The 24,756-nt window shown below is 40.5% G+C and overlaps 1 protein-coding gene across 2 annotated transcripts in view; it reads left to right on the plus strand.

The window, feature by feature from the left end:
• SRGAP1 (SLIT-ROBO Rho GTPase activating protein 1) overlaps positions 1-24,756 on the plus strand; it is a 248,040-nt gene that overhangs the window by 148,007 nt on the left and 75,277 nt on the right. For both annotated transcript variants that reach the window (XM_034770526.1, XM_034770517.1), the window contains exons 4-6: positions 2,444-2,506; positions 19,777-19,959; positions 20,433-20,561. In XM_034770526.1, coding sequence (XP_034626417.1) covers positions 2,444-2,506; positions 19,777-19,959; positions 20,433-20,561 — 375 coding nt within the window. The remainder of the gene's footprint in view (positions 1-2,443; positions 2,507-19,776; positions 19,960-20,432; positions 20,562-24,756) is intronic.

The following is a 24,756-nucleotide window of genomic DNA, read 5'->3' on the forward strand; positions in this document are numbered from 1 at the left end:
CATAGTTTTCAAAAAGAAGAACAGGAGTACTTGTGGCACCTTAGAGACTAACAAATTTATTAGAGCATAAGCTTTCGTGGACTACAGCCCACTTCTTCGGATGAAAGCTTATGCTCTAATAAATTTGTTAGTCTCTAAGGTGCCACAAGTACTCCTGTTCTTCTTTTTGCGGATACAGACTAACACGGCTGTTACTCTGAAACCTGTCATAGTTTTCAAAGAGCTACCAGATACTTTAACTGCAACAGTGTTTGCAGTGGGCACGTTGTATTGGGTTGCTTTCTCTTTGCCCCTTCCCCCCCTTCAACACACACCCGAAACTAGTCTGGACACTTGCCTGCCAGATTAGGAAACGCTGCTTTAGAATCAACATTACTTTGGGTTTTGATTTGTCAAGTTTGGTATTCAGGCAGTAATGGTGACTGAAAAATATGGATATATTCAGTGGGGGTTGGGGACTGATCTCACCTCAGGGTTTCTCCATGGATTTGTTTCCAACCTCAAGTCCTGCTTTATAGTCTGGCTAGTACCATGTTGTTTAAATACCTTGGTCTGTAAAAAATATTTTTAACACAGGCTGATCATATTTAGTTCCATATGAAAGGTTACCTGAAGGAAAACAGGTCCGAGTTCTGTGAAGTGATGGGTAAGCTCCATCAGAATCACTCTGGGCTACTATAAAGCAGGATTGTTAACTTTTAGCGGTAATGTGCCAAATAAAGCAATGAAAGTTGTTTAGAATTTTTTAGAAAGCTTTTACTGTGTTTCAGACCAATGATTTACAATATGTTGCAATACATCATGTATCTTTACGTGGTGTACTATAAACTCTGTAGCTTGTAGTACTTGCTCTTTAGTTAGAACATAAAATGCATTAGTCTGGATTTTGCAAAGACATTGAAGTAGCAAGCCTTGTTTGCTAGACTTTCAAATGGAAGAACCTACTTGAAGGAGAGATTTGGCATTAAAATATGCCAAACTTTCAAAAGCATAAAGAATGAGAAAGATTATGGTGTATCTGTATAACAGAGCTTTAAAACTGCTATCTAGATGTGGCACTGGATTCTGTTATGCCTTAGTTACCAAGCTGATTGTCTGTTACGCAACATGGATCTTGCTAACCGGTTTCCATCTTTCAGGCTCCCAGAAAATTATCAAAAATCATCTTGCCTTTAAGGCTTCTAATAAAAATTGAAAAATGATGATATAGGCGTGACATAGCTTTAAAACATGGGGATGGCGCGGGGAGGGGAAGCAAATGAAAAATGTTTGTTCCAGAAATTTTGTTTATTTCATTTTCTTGGAAAGTGTACTTGATGGCATGTATCCTCTGGCTCTTTGGGGAATTTGGGTGTAGTATAAAATGTGTGTTCAAGTACAGTTATTCCTACAAGTGTTTCACTGATATTTAAGTATGTCAGTAGCTCTGGATATGAGTTGGTATGCCGCAGGTGATTTTCCTTCATCTTACATATAAGCATATAGTGCTTTTCACAGCTAAAAATCTCAATCTATTATGAGATTAGTTTTCATTTGACTTTTAGGCTAAGTGGTGGTTATCAATTTACTCACAAAAACCAAAAATGTGTTGAGATCCCACACTGTAGTTTAGCTAGATGCTATGATGATAGGCACTAAAGGAAAAATATTACGTAGGCAGCTTGCCAGAATCTATGAATCTTTTACATAGTTGCTTTCCAAAGACTGCTGTACAATTGCCTGCAGCTCTTGCACAGTTGCCACAATTTTCGTCTCACTGAACTGTTACATGGACAAATAACAAAGGAATCTATTTGAATGAGGCTCCAATTAAACTCTCCTGTTTTGACATACTTGCTTTCTTCACTAACCAGTGCCAAGTATTTCTTCTTTATGGGTCATAATGAAAGCAAAGACTCAGTGCAGAAAAGTTAAACAAAGCTGTTTCAGCTCTCTGTTCTGTGGAAAATTATGCAGTTGGTTATCTGTTTCAAAGAGAAACTACAGTTACTGCTTGCATAAATATTTAGATAAAAGCAATAGTTGTATGTACTGAGAAACAAAGGCTACACTCGTGATAGAAATGGATAGGATATCCTAGAATGTTATGTTCCAAGTGGTTTATTATGTCTGTGTATCATAACAGTTGTAAAACAGTATACAATTTTTAAAAAGCATAATAACATTAATCCTAAACTTTAGCCTTTGTGTTGGCACCTAATTTCCTGATACTTCATGGGAATCACACTCTTAAATCACTTCTGGATCTCCTATTAGAAAATTTCTCTCCAGCTGTTGTCTGTCTCCATATCATAGAATCATTAATTTTTAGTGTACAGGAATTCTGTCAAAATGCCATCTTCACAATCTTTATTGCGCTAGCTTTCAAATATGAATGAATGATGAATGCAAATTTCTGTGGAGATTTAAGTGCCTCTTTGTAATAATTTCTTTTTAATTACAGAGCAAAGAGATTGCATTCCAGCTTCATGAAGATTTGATGAAAGTTCTAAATGAGCTTTATACGGTAAGCACATTTAGTTAGCTTCTGTTGCAAGAATTGTTTGTACAAATCAATTTCTGCACACTGTAAGTGTCCCTTTCGATGGCAACCATTGGTTCTGAAATTAGGAGTGGTGCTGCACCCCTTGGCTTAAAGTAATAATAACAAACACTAAATACGTGGTTTCCATCAGCAGCTCCCCCACTATAAAAATTGTTCCAGCACCGCTTATGGCAACTCGCACCAGTAGAAATAGCACAGTATTTTTGTCCAGGCAATGTCCAACCAGTTGTTTTTCCTCTCAATGTGTTTAGCTGAGCTTTATACATTTCCTAAACTAGGTAAATATGCTTAGTGCAGTGCACACCTTATTTATCAGCTGAAATGTTTTGTCTTACATGCCCATTATAGCATTTCCCAATCATTCATAATTTTTGTAAGCATTGATCCTGGAAACACTTACATTGTAAGCATCAAATAGTCCCATTGAAGGCATACCACTATGCCATGTCTTCTAATGAATATTGAATTCTGTCACAGTGTTAACGTTTAAGCATGGGTTTTGTTTTAAGTAGAGCTGTCAAGCGATTAAAAAAATAATCGCGATTAATCGCTCAATGTTAAACAATAATAGAATACCATTTATTTAAATATTTTGGATGTTTTCTACATTTCCAAATATATTGATTTCAATTACAACACAAAATACAAACTGTAGAGTGCTCACTTCATTTTTAATTACAAATATTTGCACTGTAAAAAAACAAAAGAAATAGTTTTTTCAATTCACCTAACACAAGCACTGTAGTGCAATCTCCTTATCATGAAAGTTTAACTTTCAAATGTAGATTTTTTTTGTTACATAACTGCATTCAAAAATAAAACAATGTAAAGCTTCAGAGCCTACAAGTCCACTCAGTCCTATTTCTTGTTCAGCCAATCACTAAGACAAACAAGTTTGTTTACATTTACAGGAGATAATGCTGCCCGCTTCTTATTTACAGTGTAACCTGAAAGTGAGAACAGGCATTTGCATGGCACTTTTGTAGCTGGCATTGTAAAGTATTTACATGCCAGATATGCTAAACATTCGTATGCCCCTTCATGCTTCGGCCACCATTCCAGAGGACATGCTTCCATGCTGATGACGCTCGTTAAAAAAGTAATGTGTTAATTAAATTTGTGGCTGAACTCCTTGGGGGAGAATTGTATGTCTCCTGTTCTGTTTTACCTGCATTCTGCCATATATTTCATGCTATCGCAGTCTCGGATGATGACCCAGCACATGTTCGTTTTAAGAACACTTTCACAGCAGATTTGACAGAATTCAAAGAAGGTACCAATGTGAGATTTTTAAAAATAGCTACAGCACTCGATCCAAGGTTTAAGAAACTGAAGTGCCGTCCAAAATGTGAGAGGGACAAGATGTGGAGCATATTTTCAGAAGTCTTAAAAGAGCAACACTCCGATGCGGAAACTATAGAACCCAAACCAACAAAAAAGAAAATCAACCTTCTGCTGGTGGCATCTGCCTCAGATGATGAAAATGAACATGTGTCAGTCCACTCTGCTTTGGATCGTTATCGAACAGAACCCATCATCAGCTTCGACATATGTCCCCTGGAACGGTGGTTGAAGCATGAAGGGGCATATGAATCTTTAGGGCATCTGACATGTAAATATCTTGTGACGCCAGCTACAATAGTGCCATGTGAATGCCTGTTCTCACTTTCAGATGACATTGTAAACAAGAAGTGGGCAGCATTATCTCCTGCAAATTGTAACCAAATTTGTTTTTCTGAGCGATTAACTGAAGTATGATTGAGTGGACTTTAATGCAGGTTTTTTTTATATATACAGCAGGAGTTAAGTGTGGGAGGGGGAAGGGGGTTGGGGCACGGGATGGGGTGAGGCAGGCTCTGGGTGGCACTTACCTCGGGGGGGCTCCCCAGTAGCGGCAACCTCACTCCGCCCTCCAGAGCTCCCATTGGCCGCAGTTCCCATTGGCTGCGGAGCTGACGCTTGGGGTGGAGGCAGCGCACAGAACTGCCTGCCACATCTCCACCTAGGAGCTGAGCTGTGGGATGTCGCCACTTCTGGGGAGGCACAGAGCCAGGTAGGGAGTCTGCCAACCCGCCCCCCTCCTCCGCCCCAGGAACCCCTTTGAGCACCCCGGGCCGTCCCCACCCCAAGATTTAGTCAGGGGTATATAGTTGAAGTCATGGACAGGTCACAGACTGTGAATTTTTGTTTACTGCCTGTGATCTGTCCATGACTTTTACTAAAAATACACATGACTAAAATGTGGCCCTAGTAATGAACAATAAATAAAACCCATAAAATTATTGCAACCTTTTCAGTGTGAAAAAAGTGAAGGGAAGCAGTTGAATTTGGTTCAGTTAGGTGAAAGGTGGACAGGTACTGATATCTCTCTCCTTTGGTTTGTTCTCTTCCTTGCATTTTTTTTTTTTTTTAATGAAGTGATCAGTTTCCACTTGTACAGTTGTTAAAATTAAAATCTTTGAATGCTGACTGGCATTCAGGTACCCCTATGCACCTCTGAATTCCCTGAATAAGGAGAAGGATTAAAATTTTTAATCCACTGAAAATGGTGTATGAGGAAGGGTTTATAACCTATAGCATAATTGATTATTTTATAAGAAAGGGTCATTAAAATTAAATGACTTTCCAGGTTTAAAAAGCTGCTGTGCTCAAAGATGGGTTAAAGACCATCAGAGAGAAAAAAAGTGAACTAGTTATTAGCTGAAATATCTAGTAACTGCCTCTTTGAGGAACAGGCATGGTCAGTGTAAATAAATTATGTTTTAGGATTTCTATTGGTTGAGTTTCTCAATAAGGACCATATCCTGTAAATAGATATGCTTGGGCACATCCCTGTACCTGTGCAGAGCCCCATTGATTTCAGTCGGGCTCCATGTGGCCTCAGGCATTTGCCCAGGTGTATCCATCTGCAAGACCTAACCCTTCACAAAGACTCCAGCTGGTAGGACCAGAAGCCGCCAAAGCAGGGAATTATCCTCCTTTAGACATTCCAGGCAAACCTTTCTCTGTCCCATAGTGATTGGTTGTTTATTCCAACCCTTCCCCTCTTTCCTCAGTCTTCTCACATCAGCTTCACTCCACTCCTGTCCCACCTCCCCATCACCTGCATCCCCCTGCCTTTCCTTTTCTTTCCGTTTAGCTGACCCCTACGAAGTAAACCCACCCAAAACAAAACTAATCAAAATCATGACACTAATGTGATGTTTGCTGCCATCACACTGTTCACTCTGCTTGTGTGTTCTAACCCTTCCCTCGCCCTACATCTGTCTTGTCTATTTAGACAATAATGTCTCATTGTTTCCTTGCACTCCCCCATCTGTCTGTGTTCATCTGTTGTCTCTTATTTTATACTTAGATTGTAAGATCTCTGATGCAACAACTGTCTTTTTATTCTGTGTTTGTACAGCGCCTAGCACAATAGGGTCCTGGCACATGACTGGGGTTCCCTGGTGCTATGATAATACAAATAATAAATAATCATTAATATAATAATTCTAGCAAGCCTTAAATAACTTTTTTAACTGCAAGTTACTTGTTGGAAAACTTTAATACTCTACCTGGTTATTTTAAGATCATTGGCTGGAAGCAAAATATTATTCCACATCCAAAGGAGAGTTATCTTTTGAATGACACAAGACAGTACCATCCACTCCAAACATTTTAGCAGGAGTTCAGGCAAGCCTGGCCACTCATACTTCCAGAATGCCCAAACTCTTTATACAGTACAACCTCATTTATCCCAAGGTTTTGTGGGACATTCAGAACTTCTTGATAAATGGGTTCTGTTGACTGAGGCTTCTCTATGGGGATCCCTGCTGATTTTTGTTCAAAAATTTATAAATGGAACCTTTAAAAACTTAGGCTTGATCTCATGTGCAGATTGTTGAGTAACTGGTTCAGGAGTAGTTTTGGAAATAGTGCTATACCAGATGCTCTAAGCTTTTTGTATTAGTGAGGGAGCCAGAAACAAAAGACAATTTCAAAACCCTTCATTGGAAATCAAGTCTTGCACGTCTTCCCGGGGAAGTCATTTTTAGCCTGTTCAAGGATGGCCCTCAGAGGACCTGATCTAAAGCCTGCTGTAGTCAATGGGAATATTTCAATTTAGAAAGAAGAAACTAGCCCAAGAGGAAAAATGGAAGAGAGGTCACAAAAGACTCCAAGCTATTTGTCACCCCCTATCGAGTATAGAAAAGGCTTATAATTTTGAAAAATAGCTCTTTTTGCTCAAGGGCATTTTAAGAATTTGAAAGTCTGAGCCTATAATGAAACCCCAAACTCTGACCTTTGAGAGAGACTACAAAGTGATGTTGCTTCGTGTTTAATATGACAAAGCTTAGAACTGAAAAACATGTAAATGAGATGAAATATCTCCAAAATTCAGGCACTCTCTGGAATACTAAAAACCTACTGATGCTTTATGGAAAACAATCTTTTAGAGATCATTATGCTGATTTATACTTTCTCTATTTCTTTTTCCCTGTTTTCATTACTTTGGACGTCTCTATGAAAACAGGATTTTTGTTGCTTAGGATTTCATCTGTTCCTGCTGTTTTCATAGTCACCCTCTATTTGTGACATAATTAGTGTTATGATGTCATAAACAGGATTGCGGTAATAAACAGCAGGAACAGATGTTCTTGGCCTCCAGTGGATACCCAAAGAACCATGTTGATTTTGGGGATACATAGATTCTGAGTGCTGAGTCTCCTTTTTCCCCCCAGTAGGCAAGAAGGGCTTCCCCAGAGGAATGATCTGTTGAAAATCCCACAAGGGAAACTTCAATTTTCCTCTCCCATAAGCCCCTACTTGTGACTTCTTCTGTGGGAGGAGCCATCTGGCCCATTGTGTGAAATATTCTTGTACCTCGTACATGATATTGAAATGATTTGTGCATACAAACGTGTATTATTTCAAGACAAATGGTCTATGTATTTTAATTTATTTCAGTAAAATGACTCAAATTCCCATTGGTTTCTGCACTTGTTCTTATATTATGATTCAAAACATTCTGCAGAAAATAATCAAATATTTAAACTTCATGGTGAAATATTGCAAATTCAGTACATTAAAAGTGACAACTATTTTTAATTATGTATGTACTTTCCTTTTACTGTGCCAGCCAATCAGTGTTTTCATGTTTCCAGCATCCCGGCCCAGCTGCTTCACCGCTCTCTCCTGCTCCACTCTCTACCGTTCCCTCAATCAATGTAGATTAGTAATTAGCACTCTGAGTTTCTTCACAAGTGTATAAACTGTTGGAGCTAAATATCAGATCTGTCACTGCTGATGAGACTAGAAAGGGGGATATAATGTGTTCTGCAAAGGTAAATTCTGGGGCCTAAGAGAGAGGCCTCGATGGTGTCAGTATGTACCTCTATAGATTGTGAATGCTGCACTGGAACCTGAAGGATTGCCCTCATTAAGGGGGGTGTGTGTGTGTGTGTGTGTGTTAGATGAGGTGGGAATATATTTTCAACTCTTGCTGCTGTTTATGTTTAGTTGGAGAGACCAGTTTTCATATATTCCCAGGCCAGAAGGGATCACTGTGGTCATCTAATCTGGCATCCTGTATAACACAGGCCATAGGACTTCCCCAAAAATAATTCCTAGAGCATAGCTTTTAGAAAAACATCCAATCTGGATTTAAAAATAGTTAGGAATGGAGAATCCTTGATGAATTGTTCCAGTGGTTAATTACCCTCACTGTTTAAAAAAAAAAAAATACACCTTCTTTCCTCTCTGAAATTATCTAGCTTCAGCTTCTAGCCATTGGATTGTGTTATACCTTTGTCTGCTAGACTGAAGAGTTCATTATTAAATATTTGTTCCCTGTGTAGATACTTACAGACTGTAATCAAGTCACCCCTTAAACTTCTCTTTAGAGATTGGGTTAATGAAGCAACAGAATATTAGTTTATACTGTAGAGCCTCTTTGCAACAGTAAAGGCTAGAGCTTTAAAAAAATAAATAAACAAAATACTTCCAGGCAGGTGAAAACATAAAAAATCTTGGAATCTGTCATTTCCCACTAGCTCTGCCCATGCTTCATCAAAAGGCTGCAGACAATCCAGTATCCACAATCCATAAAGGTACACACTCATAACTCCCAGGCCAGGCTTTTCAAGATCTGCCCAGATTCACCAAAATGAAGACACTTCTGTCAAGGTGTTGTGCTAAATAGACATTGTAAGCAGAGGACCCCTTCTGTTTATTGGGTCTCATAACCCCCTACACCTTTTCTGCCCTCCATTTGACCCAGCAAAGTCTCTATTATCAACAGAGTTGTTGTCTGGATTCTCCAGAATCAAGGTTACTCTTTTGACGGATGTCAAGCTGTCACTGAAATGCTGAACGTCAAAAGAAATTTTTGTTTGTGAGTCTTGCTGTTGAAAAGAGCATTAATTGAGAGCCTCCAATTGTGTGGGAGACATGACTGTGTACAGGGCCAAACTAAGTTGGCCCTGGTCTACACTACAAAGTTAGTTTGACATAAGCCACCTTGCATCAACCCAGTTATTCATGTGTCAACACTTAACTTTGTCTCCCCCCGATGTAAGCTAACCATTATACAAACACCATCTCCCCAAGAGGCGTTGAACCATGGTTGATGTACTGAGGTCAACACAGTGCGAATGTAGACACTACATTACCTGTGTTGACACAGCATTCTGACCTCCAGGAAATAGTCATGTTCCCCTTGGCTCTTCTTGCAGCTCTGCAAATACTGGAGGATTGTACATCCTGTGCTTGCAATGCTCATGACAACAGTGCAGGGCTATGCAGGCTCAATGCTTCTGTCAGAGATAGTTGACAGCGACTAGTCCCACATGCACATCTACTGTTAATTAAAGATGTGTTTAATCCACCACGAGGTTGTCTGCCTTCACAGCACCCATTGTGGATAAGTTTACGGGTGAAAGATTTATGGTGGATGACGTGGTAAGCTTCAGGTGGTGAAATCTTCATCGTTCGAGGTTTTTAAGGCCTGGCCTTGATAAAGCCCTGGCTGGGATGATTTAGTTGGGGTTGGTCCTGCTTTGAGCAGGAGGTTGAACTAGATGATCTATTGAGGTCTCTTCCAACCCTAATCTTCTTCTATGATTCTTCTTCTTCATGGTCCACAGAGAAAGTAAGAAATAATTATCTTATCTCAGACCCCACTCAGTGTCAACCCGAGTTTGATTTTCCACAAAGGCAACAGACTCTCCTGAACCGGTTTTGTACCAGACACGGAATTTGTGCTGCGGTGGAATTTCGGTAGCATTTTAGAGACAGTCCAGTATGTCAGTGTGGGCAGCCACAAACCCTGATACACATTGTTGAGGACTGCAAAATGACTCAATTTTCTGGAGGTCTTCGTGCATTAAATATCATTGAGAAGAATACTGTGCCCTGGCTTGCATGCATATGCATATGCCAAATAAATTGCATGCATATGCCAAATAAATAAATCAGAGTATCAGCTTTCATTTAAACACAGTAAGTCCCTCTAGACCTTATGGTAGGGGAGACCATCTTGAAAAGATCACCGGAGTGTAATGTATGCAGTGATGTCTGCAAACTGCCTGAAACAATAGCTTTAAGAGGTGTTAACTGTTTCATGTACCTCAATGGGCATTTGCTGCTCTAACTGAGAAACTGGGCACCAGGAATGTAGCTGTGAGCCTAGGGCCTTGGATTGCCTTAATCCAGCCTTGGCTAAATGCAGTTATAATAGATTCAGAGGGACTGCACTAAGTGGTAAGTAAACTGCGTTTAAACCTGGATTTAGAATGATCCTTTTGGTGCTTCTCCACTCCAATCAAACCATTTGGCAGAAGTTAAGTGATAGTAATGACAGACAATATCTGCTGTGTATATCAAAGACCAGAAATTTTTGAGGCATCCTAAAAATACATGTTGGTATCCTCGACTCAGCTGTCAAAACATTCTGCCCTGACAATTTTCATAAGCAATACAAAAACCTGTGGTATGCTGAAGTCTGAAAATATGGGGACAGTGCAAAATAAAATGAATTTATTATTAAAATAAGTAACACGGGCTGCTGTACCGATTGTATATTTCATTTCCTTATGTAATTCATTTAAAATCTCCAGTGTTTAATTTTAAAGGAAGTTGCTACAGAATTTTCATTCTGCTGCACAGGAGTGCCACCGAATACAGTGATGTTACACAGAAGCTATGTCCAACTTATTGCAGAGTACTAGAGATTTGATAAATAGTGAGGTCAGTAATGCCATGATGGCAGTAAAACATCAGTGATATTTCCAGAACTTGCATCAGAAATTGGTGTGGAAGTGAGTAGGATTATGAAAATATCTAATATCCAGTCTACCACCAGTCCTCTGAACACAAGCGTGAGAGACCAAGGAAAATGGGAAATTAGTATAAGATTTTGCTTTATTTCTCAGGGGAAGTGCCAGCTGGCTAGATTAATGAATCACACACAAACTCAATTTCCAGTAAGAAATACTACTTTACTGGAGGCAGTTTTGAAATAAATCAAAGACAGTAATTTCAGCAATGATAAGTTGGTGCTCTATTAAATGCCTATTGATGTGGACACAGCAGCAAAATGAGGACAGACACGTGCATGGAATTAAGTGGCAGACCGCAACTTTAACACAGGGGAGGGGCACTTCCCACCCATCACCCATACTTTCATATACCAGCCATTTAATTGGTTCCAGTGCAGTACTTACCATAGAACCCATAAGGCAGGGTAGGTTCTCTTCAGCCCTACCCTGCAGGATGCAGTTCTTTCTGAGTCCTAGCACCCTCCCCCACCCCTACAAGAGGGACCGAGGGTGCAGTAGAGTGAGGAGCTCAGCCCACGAAGGCCAGAAGGTCTCATCCTATCACATGAGCCCAAGGCCCAACACCAAAATCCCAGGTCTTTTACCTGTAGAAACTTTTTTTATTCTGTTAGCTGCATTGGAAACCAGCCACAGGGAGTGCCAGCAACAAGCTTGGTCACTCTCCACCCAACCACACCACCTGCTATCGCACCACTTGCTCTGCACATGCCGTAGCTGTACATCAGCACCTCCGTCAGATGGATATATACCATCATCCCTGAAAACTTTTGGCCGATTGTAATGGATGTCCCCATGATGTATCATGGAACCCCCTTTCTCCAGGAATATCTTGGTGACCCTATTATTTACTTCCTTTCTAATCTTGCTCACAAGGCTCAGTCTGCTCCTAGCCCTTTGCTGTCAGTGAGTGCAGAAGTGGTACAAGCTGATCCCACTGCATGCCTCTTCTGGATGCAGCTTCAGCACTGAAGCTCAGCTGAGATCCATCTGCTGTCCTGGCAGCATCTTGTGGCCCCAGTGCAATATAGGGTGCCCACAAATCTAAACATTGCATACGCTCTGGGTAGCTTCTAAAACAAACAAGCACATTGGGTTACGTATATTTTGCCATTCCCTGCCATCTTTTCCTTGGTGCAGACATAAGTCCTGTAGCCCTTGATTTCTAGTGCTCTATTGCCTGCACCTAACCTGGGTCAAAACCCTCTGCAGTTACTGACATCGCTGCCCTGATTCTGAAAAATAAATACCAAATTTACCCTGGTGAAGACCACCGTAGTGCAAGGTGTTTTTCAGTACTGTGCTGAATTGATACCTGGTCAGGAAGCTGCCATCACCACGTGAAAACAACAGGCCTGGTTGCAGGCTCTGGATTTTAGTGAGACTCTTATCATCTTTACAGGGAACAAGTGCTCGTCTGCACATTCCTTCAACACCACATAGGCCCCTCTTCCCTTCTGGTCTGTTTTTGAGTACTGTAAGCCCAAGAGTTGCATATCTGTTACATTTAATGCATGCTGGGACCTGTCTGCAGCTCCCATAGACACAAGCTCACTCACTCTCAAAGCGCCAAAGACGGCAACAATAAATGCCACCTTAAATAAAATGGCCTGCCTCCCACAGCTGCAGTCCCAGGCTGAGCTTTTGGAAACTCCAGCAGGGTGGGTAACCTGTCCTCAGTCTAGCACCCATCCCTCCAGGACCACCCTTCTAACAGTTTCCTTGCTATGAAATGCCTGCATGGGTCTGGGAAACTCGCCCACCTACTCCAGAAGGATAGGCCCACTAGCTGGCCAGAGATAGTGAAGGGAGCCTACCTGTGGTGGGTCAAAGGCACCACTTGTTGTGACCCTTAATGTGTGGGTATAGGCCACCCACAATGAAGCCCTAAATTTCGCTAATTCTAAACAGCTGGCCTTATAGGTCCTCAGGGCAACCAAGTTTTCAACTAGTCCTACTGCTGTCATGAGCCAAGATCCCAAAGTTGCTGGGGCATTGGCTGCAAGTCCCTGCTGGCCAGCTGGGTTTGTTCCTGTGTAACCCTTCTGCCAGGCTGAGTTGACAGCAGCAAGGGCCGGGTTCAGTATATAGGGGTTCCCTTTCAACAATACAATACAAAACCGGCTCGAGCCCCCACCCAATGACCTGGGAAAATTACACACACTCCCCTGGGCGCCTCAAAGAGGCAATACTTCCCCTCTCGCAAGCACAGAGTCTCAGTGTAGCAAAAAGAAGAACAGGAGTACTTGTGGCACCTTAGAGACTAACAAATTTATTAGCATCCGAAGAAGTGGGCTGTAGTCCACGAAAGCTTATGCTCTAATAAATTTGTTAGTCTCTAAGGTGCCACAAGTACTCCTGTTCTTCTTTTTGCGGATACAGACTAACACGGCTGTTACTCTGAAACTTGTCAGTGTAGCAAAAATCTTTAATAACATGAGGTAAACAACTCAGCATTAAATTGGGAAAACACCACAACTAGGGTTCATAAACACAAAACCATCAACCAGAAGACCCCAAGCAGATGGGGCCGTGTCCTTCTCCTTTTGGTTCTTGAATCCAGCAACCCAAAAGTCACCCCTCCCACAGTTTCTGTCCTCGGTCAGTGCAACCCCCCCAGAGTTCAGAAGTTCATCTGCAGAGTTTACTTCTCAACCTGGGTGGAAGGGGGGGCAGGTATGGGGAGGACCTTACATGCTCCACTGCTCGTCTTGGTGCCCGATTGCCATGCCTCTCCATGGGGTTCTGCTGCAGTCTTCACCCTGGGCCGCTCCTCTCTGCTAGCCACTCCTCCCCACTAGCCGTCCCACTAGCCGCTCCTCTCCGCCAGCCAGCCTACTAGCTGCTCACCACTATGTCTTTAGCCCCCCACATACACACTTAACACAGCTCTCAGTGATTTCAGCTCTTTAGTGATTTCAGCTGTTAGTAGGGAAGCCTCGGTGCTGGTGTACCACTAGCCCAAAGTAGGTCTAATGCTTAGACCTAGGTATCAGCAATTTTAGCTTTGCAGCATATATCAAGACCCCTTATGGAGTCAAAAATTAGCTCTGTTATTACACCATGGAGAGAGAAGGAATCAAAGTGCTGTTTGGGGTCCTCAGAAGGGGCCTATGCTACCACATACAAACATCTGTCCCCCACCTTTTTCCATTCAGAGGGTTTTGGAACCCATGTCCCTTGCCTCGCAAGTGCTACTTAGTTGAGGGCGAGTCCCTCCATCATCAAATGCCAAGTACAGTTCTACTGTTCTTGATTCGCATAATGAGGATAACAACACTTTATTACTCCTGCCCCAATAACAAAGAGACTGGGGATCCCCCAGCAGCCAAAGTGACCATTTGGGCAAGCAGTCTCATCATGCTAGGCAGGGTGGGTGTGCCCATGTAAACAAGATCAGCCCCTGAAGTCCTTTTCCACAGCTCCCCACCAGATGTCAGGGTAGAGCCCATTCTGACTCTGCTTACATCTGCAATTGGTCGTCCTGAAAGCAAGAGAGCATCGGTAACACCATTATCCACTTCTGGGACATTTACTGCATGATAAAGGATGTTAAACCACCAACAGTGTGAAACAAAGGCCATCACCAGCCTCATTTATTGTCTTATATGACAGGGATAAATCATGCATGAAAATAGTGCAGCAAAGTCGTTAAATGGGCTACTAATGCAATAAAAATAAAGTATTCAAAAGTTTAACAAATGGGGGGGCGCGCCAAAGACGCTCTTCACCTAGGGCGCCATTTGGTTTAGGGCTAGCCCTGGACACAGTTCCAGGGCTACCCTCTTTTGGGTCCCTCATGTGGTTTCCGGGGGAGTCGTAATGAAATCCCTCCTGTAGCAGGCAGAGCCCCCATGCCAAGGGAGGCAGACGTACAACCTCTGCAGTGGGATAGACCCTCTGCCCCTGGGGAAAGGGGCTCCAGAATTTACCCAGAATTACCAGCCTTCCTCTGCAACTTGAGGACTGCTGTTGCTGCTGCTGGAAGCAGATGAGTAACCCTTTCTCTGCTGGAATGGAGCCGAAAGAGGTTCCACATAGTCCCTGCGCTGGTCTAAATCCTGAGATCTGGGGAATGCTGGTCAATTAGCATCCCTCTCCCCCAGCTGGCTAAATGGGTGACAGAGGCTCCTGGGGGAGGAGCTACCTATTGTCCTCTAGCAAATGTCCCCCTTTCATCACTGACCCCATCAAGTTCCCCCACCCATTGATGCAGATGAGTAGCATTTTCATGATAAACAAGGGATGACTATTAATTATGCAGTTTTATTATAAAATTAGATTTGTTCCTTCCCTCAGCAGATAATGCTACCATATGTTAACTTTCTAGTGTTACATCTTGGTGCTCTGGGCAGCTCTGATAGTTGAGGGATGGGAAGTTTTCAAGAAAATAAGTTAATTTTTGAGCAAGACCTCAATTCACTACTATGAAAAATGCAGAGCGATGGGAACAATCATATAACATGATAGCAAAGAGAAAATGAAAAACAGCCTTTTCACAAGAAAACTTCCCTCCGTCTCCCCACAAAACCCAGTTGTCTTACATAGTATAAATTACTTTCTTACTGATGGATCTCCACAATTAATTTGTGCGTTTAACAAAAATAATTATTCAATTTGTCTGTAATATGCCCTTCACCGGGATATGTGAGTGCAATATGCTGCCCTCAATCTGCATACTGAACTCTTATCAGTGACACCGAGGCTTCCACACTAAAATAAAGAGTAGTATGCAATCTATTTCTTTACAAATAGAACACTTGTAATTTGGTGCAGCATAACCCTTTCCAGACACTTTTAGGCTGACTTTGTGGTGGGTCAGAAATCCTTATTTTAAAACAGCTGATCTAGTGTAATGCACTTGTAACACCTGCTAAATGGGCAGAATTAAACTCATTTTATTTTATAGGAAGACTGATACTGCATTTAAAGATGTCTGTCAAATACAGAATAGGAGCACAGCGTATCTGTCATGATGACAGCCTAGCATCTGTGAAATTATGACCTTGCTCTTCCTCTTCAATGAACACTTGATGGCAGATCAATAACCACTTTGGGGACTAATTAAAGTCACTGCAGTGACAGATACTCTGACAGTATGGCCTATCAATTCAACAGTTTGTCAGGAAATTGAGAGGAGCATTGTACATTTCACCAGGATATTTGTTCCAAATAATAGATTGAGGACCCAGTTCAGAACTCTTTGTACAAGAAAATCTCTCATTGACTTCTGTAACTAAATTGGACCCTAAGAATTGCCACTGAAATATCTAAGTATTGATGAGCAAGATGGATATGTATTACTGATTATTTTTTAAATTCTGTTTTTAATTTTAAAATGTTGCTATTAGGGAGGAAATGCATCATAAATCTTATTGATCTTGTCTTTACATTAACTTTGAATTTTCCAAATATATTGTAGATTTGCACAAAAAGAGTAAAAACATCTATATATTTTTGAAATTGCTATTTTTTTAATAATATTTAGAAGTGAAGATGTTTGTTTATGTTATAGGGAGGGCTTTTATTAAATAAACAAAACAATAAGAAAATACATTGTAGGATAATTTAATCATTCCAGTAGAGAGAGAAATTCTGATGGACAGCTTTAAAACTAATGGTTGTACTGAGAATTTGTAATTCATTTAAAGAGACATTGACTGGCAGTTTAGTTGCAAAATGTAGGGTGTTTTTACATTTTCATAACTTTTTTAAAAAAAATAAACATTAGGTTTTTTTGTTCGGATTTTAATATTCATATGAGCATTTGCAAAATAAGCATTGCAACATTGCACTTCTGCATGAGAGCCAGAAAGTGAAACAGACTACCAAAAAAATGAAACTAACTAGTCTGTGTGCTGAATTTAGAGTCCATTCCATAAGCTTTCAGTTAAGCGGAAAACTTGGGCAAGGCAGGTTTTTACCCATCTCTTCTATTATTTGATATCATTTTAGATCCTCTAGTGCAAAGAGAGAAAGAGAACATCCCACAAAACATGGTAGAAAATTAAGAAAAAGAGCAAACTGTGCAACTTCACATGCAAACTTCACGTTGTCTGTCTTACTTGTGGGAACAACACCAAAAATGTTTGGGCCCAATTACCCCTCTAATCTTTTTCATTTTGTGCAAATATCTGCCTGCTGCCTCTGCAATTAAAGTGTTGCTGCTATTACTGATAAACACCCACTGGCAGAACCTGGGGAGGACTGTGCTTGTGAGCTCTCCAGAGATTTCCCTGAGAATGATGTAATAATAATGCATGAGCTAGGAAGTGCCATCAACAAAACACACTATGCACAAAGTAAGGGCTGGTCTATATGCACTTTGTGCACTGATTTAACGACATCTGTTCGAAACTGACATAGTTAAAGTGGTATAACCTTCCAGTGAGGATGCAGACACATGAGATATATGTTAATGTCAGTACTGATATAACTGCATCTGCACTAGGGCTGCACCAATTTAACTGTATTACTTTCTAAACCAATACGGTTGTCTCGGTGCAAACACTGTATGTAGACCAGCCCTTGGTATACTGCAAAAACAGACAAACGCAAGTCTCTTTCAATTCTAGTAATCAAATGTTTTACTTATAACAATAGCAGATACAATGTTTTCAGATGGAAATGTGAATTTCAAATGGACTCTCTATTCCTCAGGAGACAGAGTCAAGGCCTGGTTGCAGGAGAGGGTGGAGTTGACAAAGATTTGCTTTTGAAGTAGTGTCTATTGGGATGCTGTGGATTCTGTAATCCTTATGTGTAAGGAGAGGTTGAGATGAAGGAGGAGCTCTCTCCACAGATATGAGGCTTGAGGGAATGGCACTGTAGCCTGGGCTTATTGGAGTCCTCCGAGAGAGCTAGTTCCTAGCAATAGTGGCTCCTGTACTCCCTTAGTGCAGCTAGCTGGAATGTCACAGCTTCTGTTTCGTGTGTAAACAGTTGGTGGGGAGTGTGAGAGAGAGTTATATCTCATCCACTAGACTACAGGGGCGCTCTGGAAAATTGCTTCACATCTGAGTGCCTAGTTTGTTTGTAAAACAGCACTACTCGGGCTTAGCCACTTTTGTCAAGCAACTTGAGGTCTGCAGCTGAAAAAGTGCTAAGTGTCATTATGCCCTTTTTACTGGCAAAAATAACGGAGACAGAAAAACTAAGTGACTTTCCTGTTTGGCCCAGATGGTGCTCTAAGCTAAAAGAACATGGTTTTCATTCTGGGGCTGGCAAGCTTTTGCTGAAAAAAAAAAAAATATCTTGTAAGCCTTCTATATAAAAAAAAAGTATCTTCTAAAGGCCACAACCCATATTTTTAATTTCCTTTTCATGTCTTCTTTAATGGAATCTCATCACTTGCTGTTCTTTTGTGTTTATTTTACAAAACAAAATTATTGAAAAATTATGATCTGTTGTATTTTATCAGTTCTTTTATTTCATATATATAATATGAATCCCTATGCATAGATTATTTCTTGCTGTTAGTAAGAATGCCAAATGTAATAGGTAAAACATAACATTCAGTTATATTTAAGCAATGAACGATTGGGACTCAATAGGCCCGCGTGGTGTTTCCAACTCAGCCTCTGCCCTGCTGTATCTCTGCTTCCTCTTCCAAACCTTTGTCTGTCTTGTCTGTTTAGATTGTAGGGTCTTTGGGGCAGGGAGTATCTTTTACTATGCATATGTATAGTGCATAGGGCAGTGCCATGCTGTTCTGAGTGCATCCTGCTGTAATATAATAATATGTATTCCCTATATTAGGTATTTTGGCATAGAAACTAATCCTATGTTTGCAAATGTATTCAAAAAGCAACTCATTTTGAAATGCTGTACAATTTTTTCTATGTTCATTAAGGAAGGAAGTGAACAGTCTGCTGTTTTATTTTCAATATAGATCACATTTTAGTTCTATCAACAGCTTAAGTGCTAAATAATTTAGTACATACATACATTATGCACAATTAGAGTTCTCCAAAAGCTTTTGGGGTTTTTTGCACAAAACTTTAAAAATACATCTGTTCTACATTCACCTGAAATAGCACACAGCAGGCTGCTGAGAATCTGTGCTAAGCCATGTTTCAGCTGTCAGATGAGACTAATTCACCATTGAACCTATTCAGCTGGGAGTCATCCTCAGTGGCTGCCAGCCTCTGGAAGCTTCTTAGGCCTTGCTGACTATTCAGCTACAGAAGCTGCTTCTATTCCAAGGGGGTATTTCAGGGTAACTCCCCAAGGGAGTCTGTTTCTTCAGCGCATCCCACCTACTGAAGCAGGAACAGCCAATTTACTTCCTGCTGGCGGACTCATCTGAGGAGGAGATCATCTGCATGGCCTGGCCCAAAGGTGATATCTGCCGGAAGAAAAGAGGAAGTTATCAGCTTGAGGATTCTGTGTTTTGTTCTTTCCCCAAAACCAATATAGAAACCAAAAACCAGACAGGTGCATGCCCACTCTACTTTGGGGTGGTGGGTTTACTCCATTGCCGAAAGGTTTGTTGTGAGGTGTATGTTACTTGCTTTTTTCCCCAGGATAGAGGTAAGGGGGAAAGACAAACCTGCTTAAACTAGGACTAATTTTCCATCACTTTTCTCCTTATCCAAAGTGGTTAGAACAGTGCTTTGGAGATGCAAAGTGCAGTATAAATAGCAAACAGAACAATAGCAATTCTAATGTCATGTACAGTCAACCTTGAAAGTAAGTCACATGAGCAAGGCATGCATGTCTGCTGCTAACTCTTGAGATTAAATTAAATGGAGCAGGAAGGAAAAATACAATCTAAACACTGTTAGCAACGATATTTATTCAAGACTTCATAAAATGGTGTTTTTATTCAGGGGCCCTGTGATTTATTTTTTTTATGAGAAGCTTTTTTATATCCATTGCCCCTTAACTCTTCTTTGACTGTCTCTTCCACAGGTCATGAAAACATACCATATGTATCATGCAGAGAGCATCAGTGCAGAAAGCAAGCTGAAGGAAGCAGAGAAGCAAGAAGAAAAACAGATTGGGAGGTCAGGAGACCCTGTCTTTCATATTCGACTAGAGGAGAGGCACCAGAGGAGGAGTTCTGTGAAGAAGATTGAGAAAATGAAGGAAAAAGTAAAAAGCTTTTAATGAAACCCTAGTTATCCTGCTTAATTTGAAGTAAATTCAGTTCTGAGATTCCTTTGAAGCTGTATCTTAGATGTATATGTTTCTATAGAATGGTTTGAGAGAGATTGTCTATTAAGGAAATATGTGGCATATGACGAGATTAATATAATCTATGATAAACTAGAAGTAGCTAGTTAGATATATTAATGTTATAAACTAGTAGTAGTTTACAGAGAACTTGCAATTCAGAGATAGTGAGTGTTTTTACTCCCAGTAATTTCCTCATTACATGGCTTGTTCATAAATTACATTTTCTATTGATGGGGTTTTAAAATTGTGTTTCTGTTAAATGCATAGCAAAAATTGAAGTTTCTTTCTAGTTGATAATAACAATTAATGCACGCTTATCTATTTTGCTGCATGATAAAGTTGAGGTATTCAACCTTTCTCACTATATTAATACACAATTTCTTTCTCAGCGTCAAGCAAAATACTCTGAAAACAAGCTGAAATCTATTAAAGCCCGAAATGAGTACCTACTAACCCTTGAAGCAACCAACGCTTCTGTTTTCAAGTATTATATTCATGACCTTTCAGATTTAATTGATGTAAGTACTTGATGTTTATACCTATATTCTGTTAGGGAATAATATGTAGGGTTTTTTTCTGCTTTTCATCTTCCAAGAGGAAGTATACAATGTTTACATTTGTCACTGATCATATAGTATATTGATCACTAATATTTCATAATGTAACCAATAGGTTTTCCTTTTAGTTTTATATTTTACAAAAACAAATGCCGGTAGGAAGGTGAGTTCATGTCTTTAAAATTTAGTGGGCAAAATTTTTTCCCTAGGTGACTGGAGAAAACATGGCAACAATAGCACTAAACACAGAAATGGTTGGACATTTCCACCTTCTGGGGGAAATGTTTCTGGAACAAGAATGAAGAATTTTAATGCTGCAAGTTAAAAACTTTAAACTGTGGTTTTACTCTGTAAAGTGACCATATAAAAATGGTACCTTACTCAAAAAACCCTGTTCTTTATGTGTACTCAGAATCACTTATGTTAATTTTAATGGCAAAAAATACATTTTTACTGATTTTTAGTCCTGTTAGCACTGCATAGCCAACAGAGTTACAATTGAGTGTACTGGATCAACTCCAGCTTGTGCATCATCAACACAAATTTTGATGAGTTTCAATGAGCTACATCTATGCAAAGTCATTGAAGGCAGTGGGGTTACATGGGTGTAACTTCTATCAGAATTTGGTCTGCAGAATCTGTATGCAAGTGATGGAAGGAACCCAGCTTGATTCTGAGCCCAGGATGAGGTTGTAGGCCTGGCATTTAAAAAAAAAAGTAAACTTATTGTATTAGATACAGAAAACTTTGAGACAGGAAACATCGGATCACCATATATATAATATATAAAATCACTTTTCAGATTAGAACTACACTTTAAATGGCATATATATGTCATGCACTGATGTCAAGATGTTCTATACTATAGGACAACCTCGCTAGACTCTGTTTTATAGCATGGGTTTATTGCAGACCTTGAAAAATGTACATGACACTGACTAGCCAAGGTGAAAAATACCCACTGCAATTTAATGGACTAGAATAGCTGTGTAGTATTGTGTTTAATTATAATATTGTGAATCAACTTCCTTTTAATATATATTTTAAAATGTAACTTACATAATCTCTTTTGCTTTTGTTAATATTTATTTTCCTTCTGCCTTCACAATATCTTTTTTCCTAAGACATGGCATATCTTTTCTTGCTGTGTTTTCAATATCAGTTATTTCCTCTTTTTCAGTAACCTCTTCTCTTCCTCTCTCTTTTACTCTGTTGCATGCTCTCTCTCTTCCCCTTTGTTTTGTCTGCCATTTCTCCCAAAATCTCTCTCCCTCAGCACCCATATTTGTCTTTTCTGTCATTTTCCCACCCACATCCACTCACCCCAATTCACCTCCATAGTATTGAAAAATTTACCTGACTCCTAATAGTCAGAAGATTATGCCAGAGGACTAATCTAAGATTAGAGGCTCCTCTATACAGGGGCAACATTTTAAGTGAGAAATCAAGCTCTCCCAGACTCTTAGATTGCTGTCCCTGGACCCTGTTTGGGGACTCCATTTTTGTAGCCCCTAGCTTAGGGGTAGGCAACCTATGGCACGCATGCCGAAAGCGGTCTGCGAGCTGATTTTCAGTGGCACTCACACTGCCTGGGTCCTGGCCACCGGTCCCCGGGGGGTTCTGCATTTTAATTTAATTTTAAATGAAGCTTCTTAAACATTTTAAAAACCTTATTTACTTTACATTCAACAATAGTTTAGTTATATATTATAGACTAATAGAAAGAGACCATCTAAAACTGTTAAAATGTATTACTGGCATGCAAAACCTTAAATTAAAGTGAATAAATGAAGCACCCCACTTCCGAAAGGTTGCTGACCCCTGCTCTAGTTGGTAGGCGTCTGACAAAGGTACACCCCGTTTATCTGCTAGAAGGAAGGAAAGAGGATATTTTCTCTGTTTTTCTACCACCACCACTACAGAGCCTCCTCTGCAAGGGTGTTGGTGATGTCTCTGCTAATCATCCCCTTCTCTGGCCTCTGTTTTTGAGTCGTCCTCCCCAGAGAATAGCTCCAGTGCCTGTTTCCAGTTTTGGAAAGAACTTTCTCAAGCTGCAGATTGGAAAATTGACCTGATTCTGTCAATTTCACTGATGTCCACAGAGTTTTCAATAGCAGGAGTGAAAACTGACCAGACCAAACAGTTTTCACTGACCTGGAGGAAAGATACTACCAGAAGCAGAAGCACTGAAGCTGTTTGTCTACGGACTTACAAAGACAACATCACATTGGCTAACATTTGAGGTTCATGTTTCAGAAGCTATTGGCACAATCATAAAGACTGGATTTTTTAATGTAAGAAAACTTAAAATCAACAGAATTTAGTGGCACTTGCATGGGAAAGATACCTATTCATAATGGAGGAGTAGCTTTTCAAGCCATGGATTAATATATGCCATAACAATTTTAAATAGGCAAAATTGTTTTAAATATGACCATTCCTTTAAGAATTTAAATGAAGGATTTGATTTTGGACGCCATCTATACCATTGCTTTATGGGACTCAGCTATAATTATTTGTCACTGGAAATTGGTTCAGAGCCATATTCAGAAGTTGTTTAAACATGAATGTCTGAAAGACACTTCATATAATCAGAATATTGTCTATATAAGAAGTCAGTATAGATTTTTTTTAAGTGTTTACTATTTCACAAAGGAAACAGTGTTTTGTAAATGGAAAAGTTCTCTCAAAGCTTTTGGTTCATAATCACAATATGAAACATGCTTCCCACTGCCCACATGTTGTGGTGAATTTAAGAAATCTCATGCTGTAAAAATATTAATGCAATGTTACAGTCCTGACTTAAATTTACAAAAGTGAGGAAATTCAGAGTTATAGTTGCTTCTTCGCTCTCTGTCTTCTCTACCTTGTCATCACCTGCCCTCCCTCCCATGCACCCTTGCATGTACACATTATGAAGTCAATTCTCCACTGCATCTAAGTGCTGATCATACAGGAGGGATTGGGGGTGGGATGGAGCAGGCTTCCCACCTCCTTGCTGCCCTGGGCCTCTCGTGGTCCATCTGGGATCACACCCTCTCGCTGGGACTAACCCAGACCCTCCGCATCAGGCCTGGGCACATCCACTGCATGTGGCCTCGCTGCCCCCAGGCCCAACACATCGGCAGCCACCTAGGTTCCTTCACCCAGCGGACTGTCCTAGGGACTCACCCCTGTCACTTCCCTGGGTGAGGCGCCCTGCCCCCAATCCCAGTAGGGACAGTCTCATCTTACATGTCCATTCCACCCTCAGGTGTAGCAAGTCTGGCGCTCTGCCACAGGCCTCCTGGCCCTGGCACTCAGCTTCTCATACCCTTCTCCCCGTTTCTTCTGAAACTCCTGACGGAGGAGTTGTACCAGGGCCTGCTGTTCCTCCATCAGCTGGCCCAACTGTTCAGGCCCATCTCTCTCCACAGCTAGAGAGAGACTCTCTGAGCTTCTGGGCCACAGCCTTTTATAGGGCCAGCTGTGGCCTGACTGGGGCGTGGCCCCAGCTGTGGCTGCCTTCTCCATCAGCCTAGCCTTCTGGCTCCCTGGGGTAGCCCTTTCCCAGGGATGTTTTAACCCTTTCAGGGCCGGAGCAAGTGACCACCCCATTACAGTATTCAATACATAATACTGAGTAGCAACCCATGCCACTGGATACATATATCTTGCAGTGATGACTTAGCTATGTGCAGGTGTACAATGAACTATTTTGTATATGATTGTAGTAAATTGTCTAATTATGCAAATAAATTAATACAGAAGAGGTATTCTGTCAGGCTGCCCTATCTTAATGAACGCATGTTATAGGATGTGTTTAAATATTGTGTGTGTACACGTACACATTTCTGTATTTGAAAAGATCTACAAAGTAAATAATTTCTTTTGGGAGTATTGCAACAGAATGAACAGGGTTAAATTTTTCAAGTAACAGTTGATAGTGTTTATAGCACCCTAAAATGTAATACAACTTGATTTTGGCAAATTCATACAGATGATCCTAAATTGTAACTCTTTAGCTGAACCCTGAACTCAGTTTGAACTCTTCAATTCATTCATTTCATTATCAAAGCTTAGTGCTTCTTTCTTAAAATGCTGCTGTGCAGTTAATAATTTATTAAGCCTTCATAAGAAAAGCCAGATAAAAATGTACCTTGAGTCTTAAGCATTT

This window comes from Trachemys scripta, chromosome 1 (genome assembly GCF_013100865.1).
Source record: "Trachemys scripta elegans isolate TJP31775 chromosome 1, CAS_Tse_1.0, whole genome shotgun sequence".
NCBI classification, from domain to species: Eukaryota; Metazoa; Chordata; order Testudines; family Emydidae; genus Trachemys; species Trachemys scripta.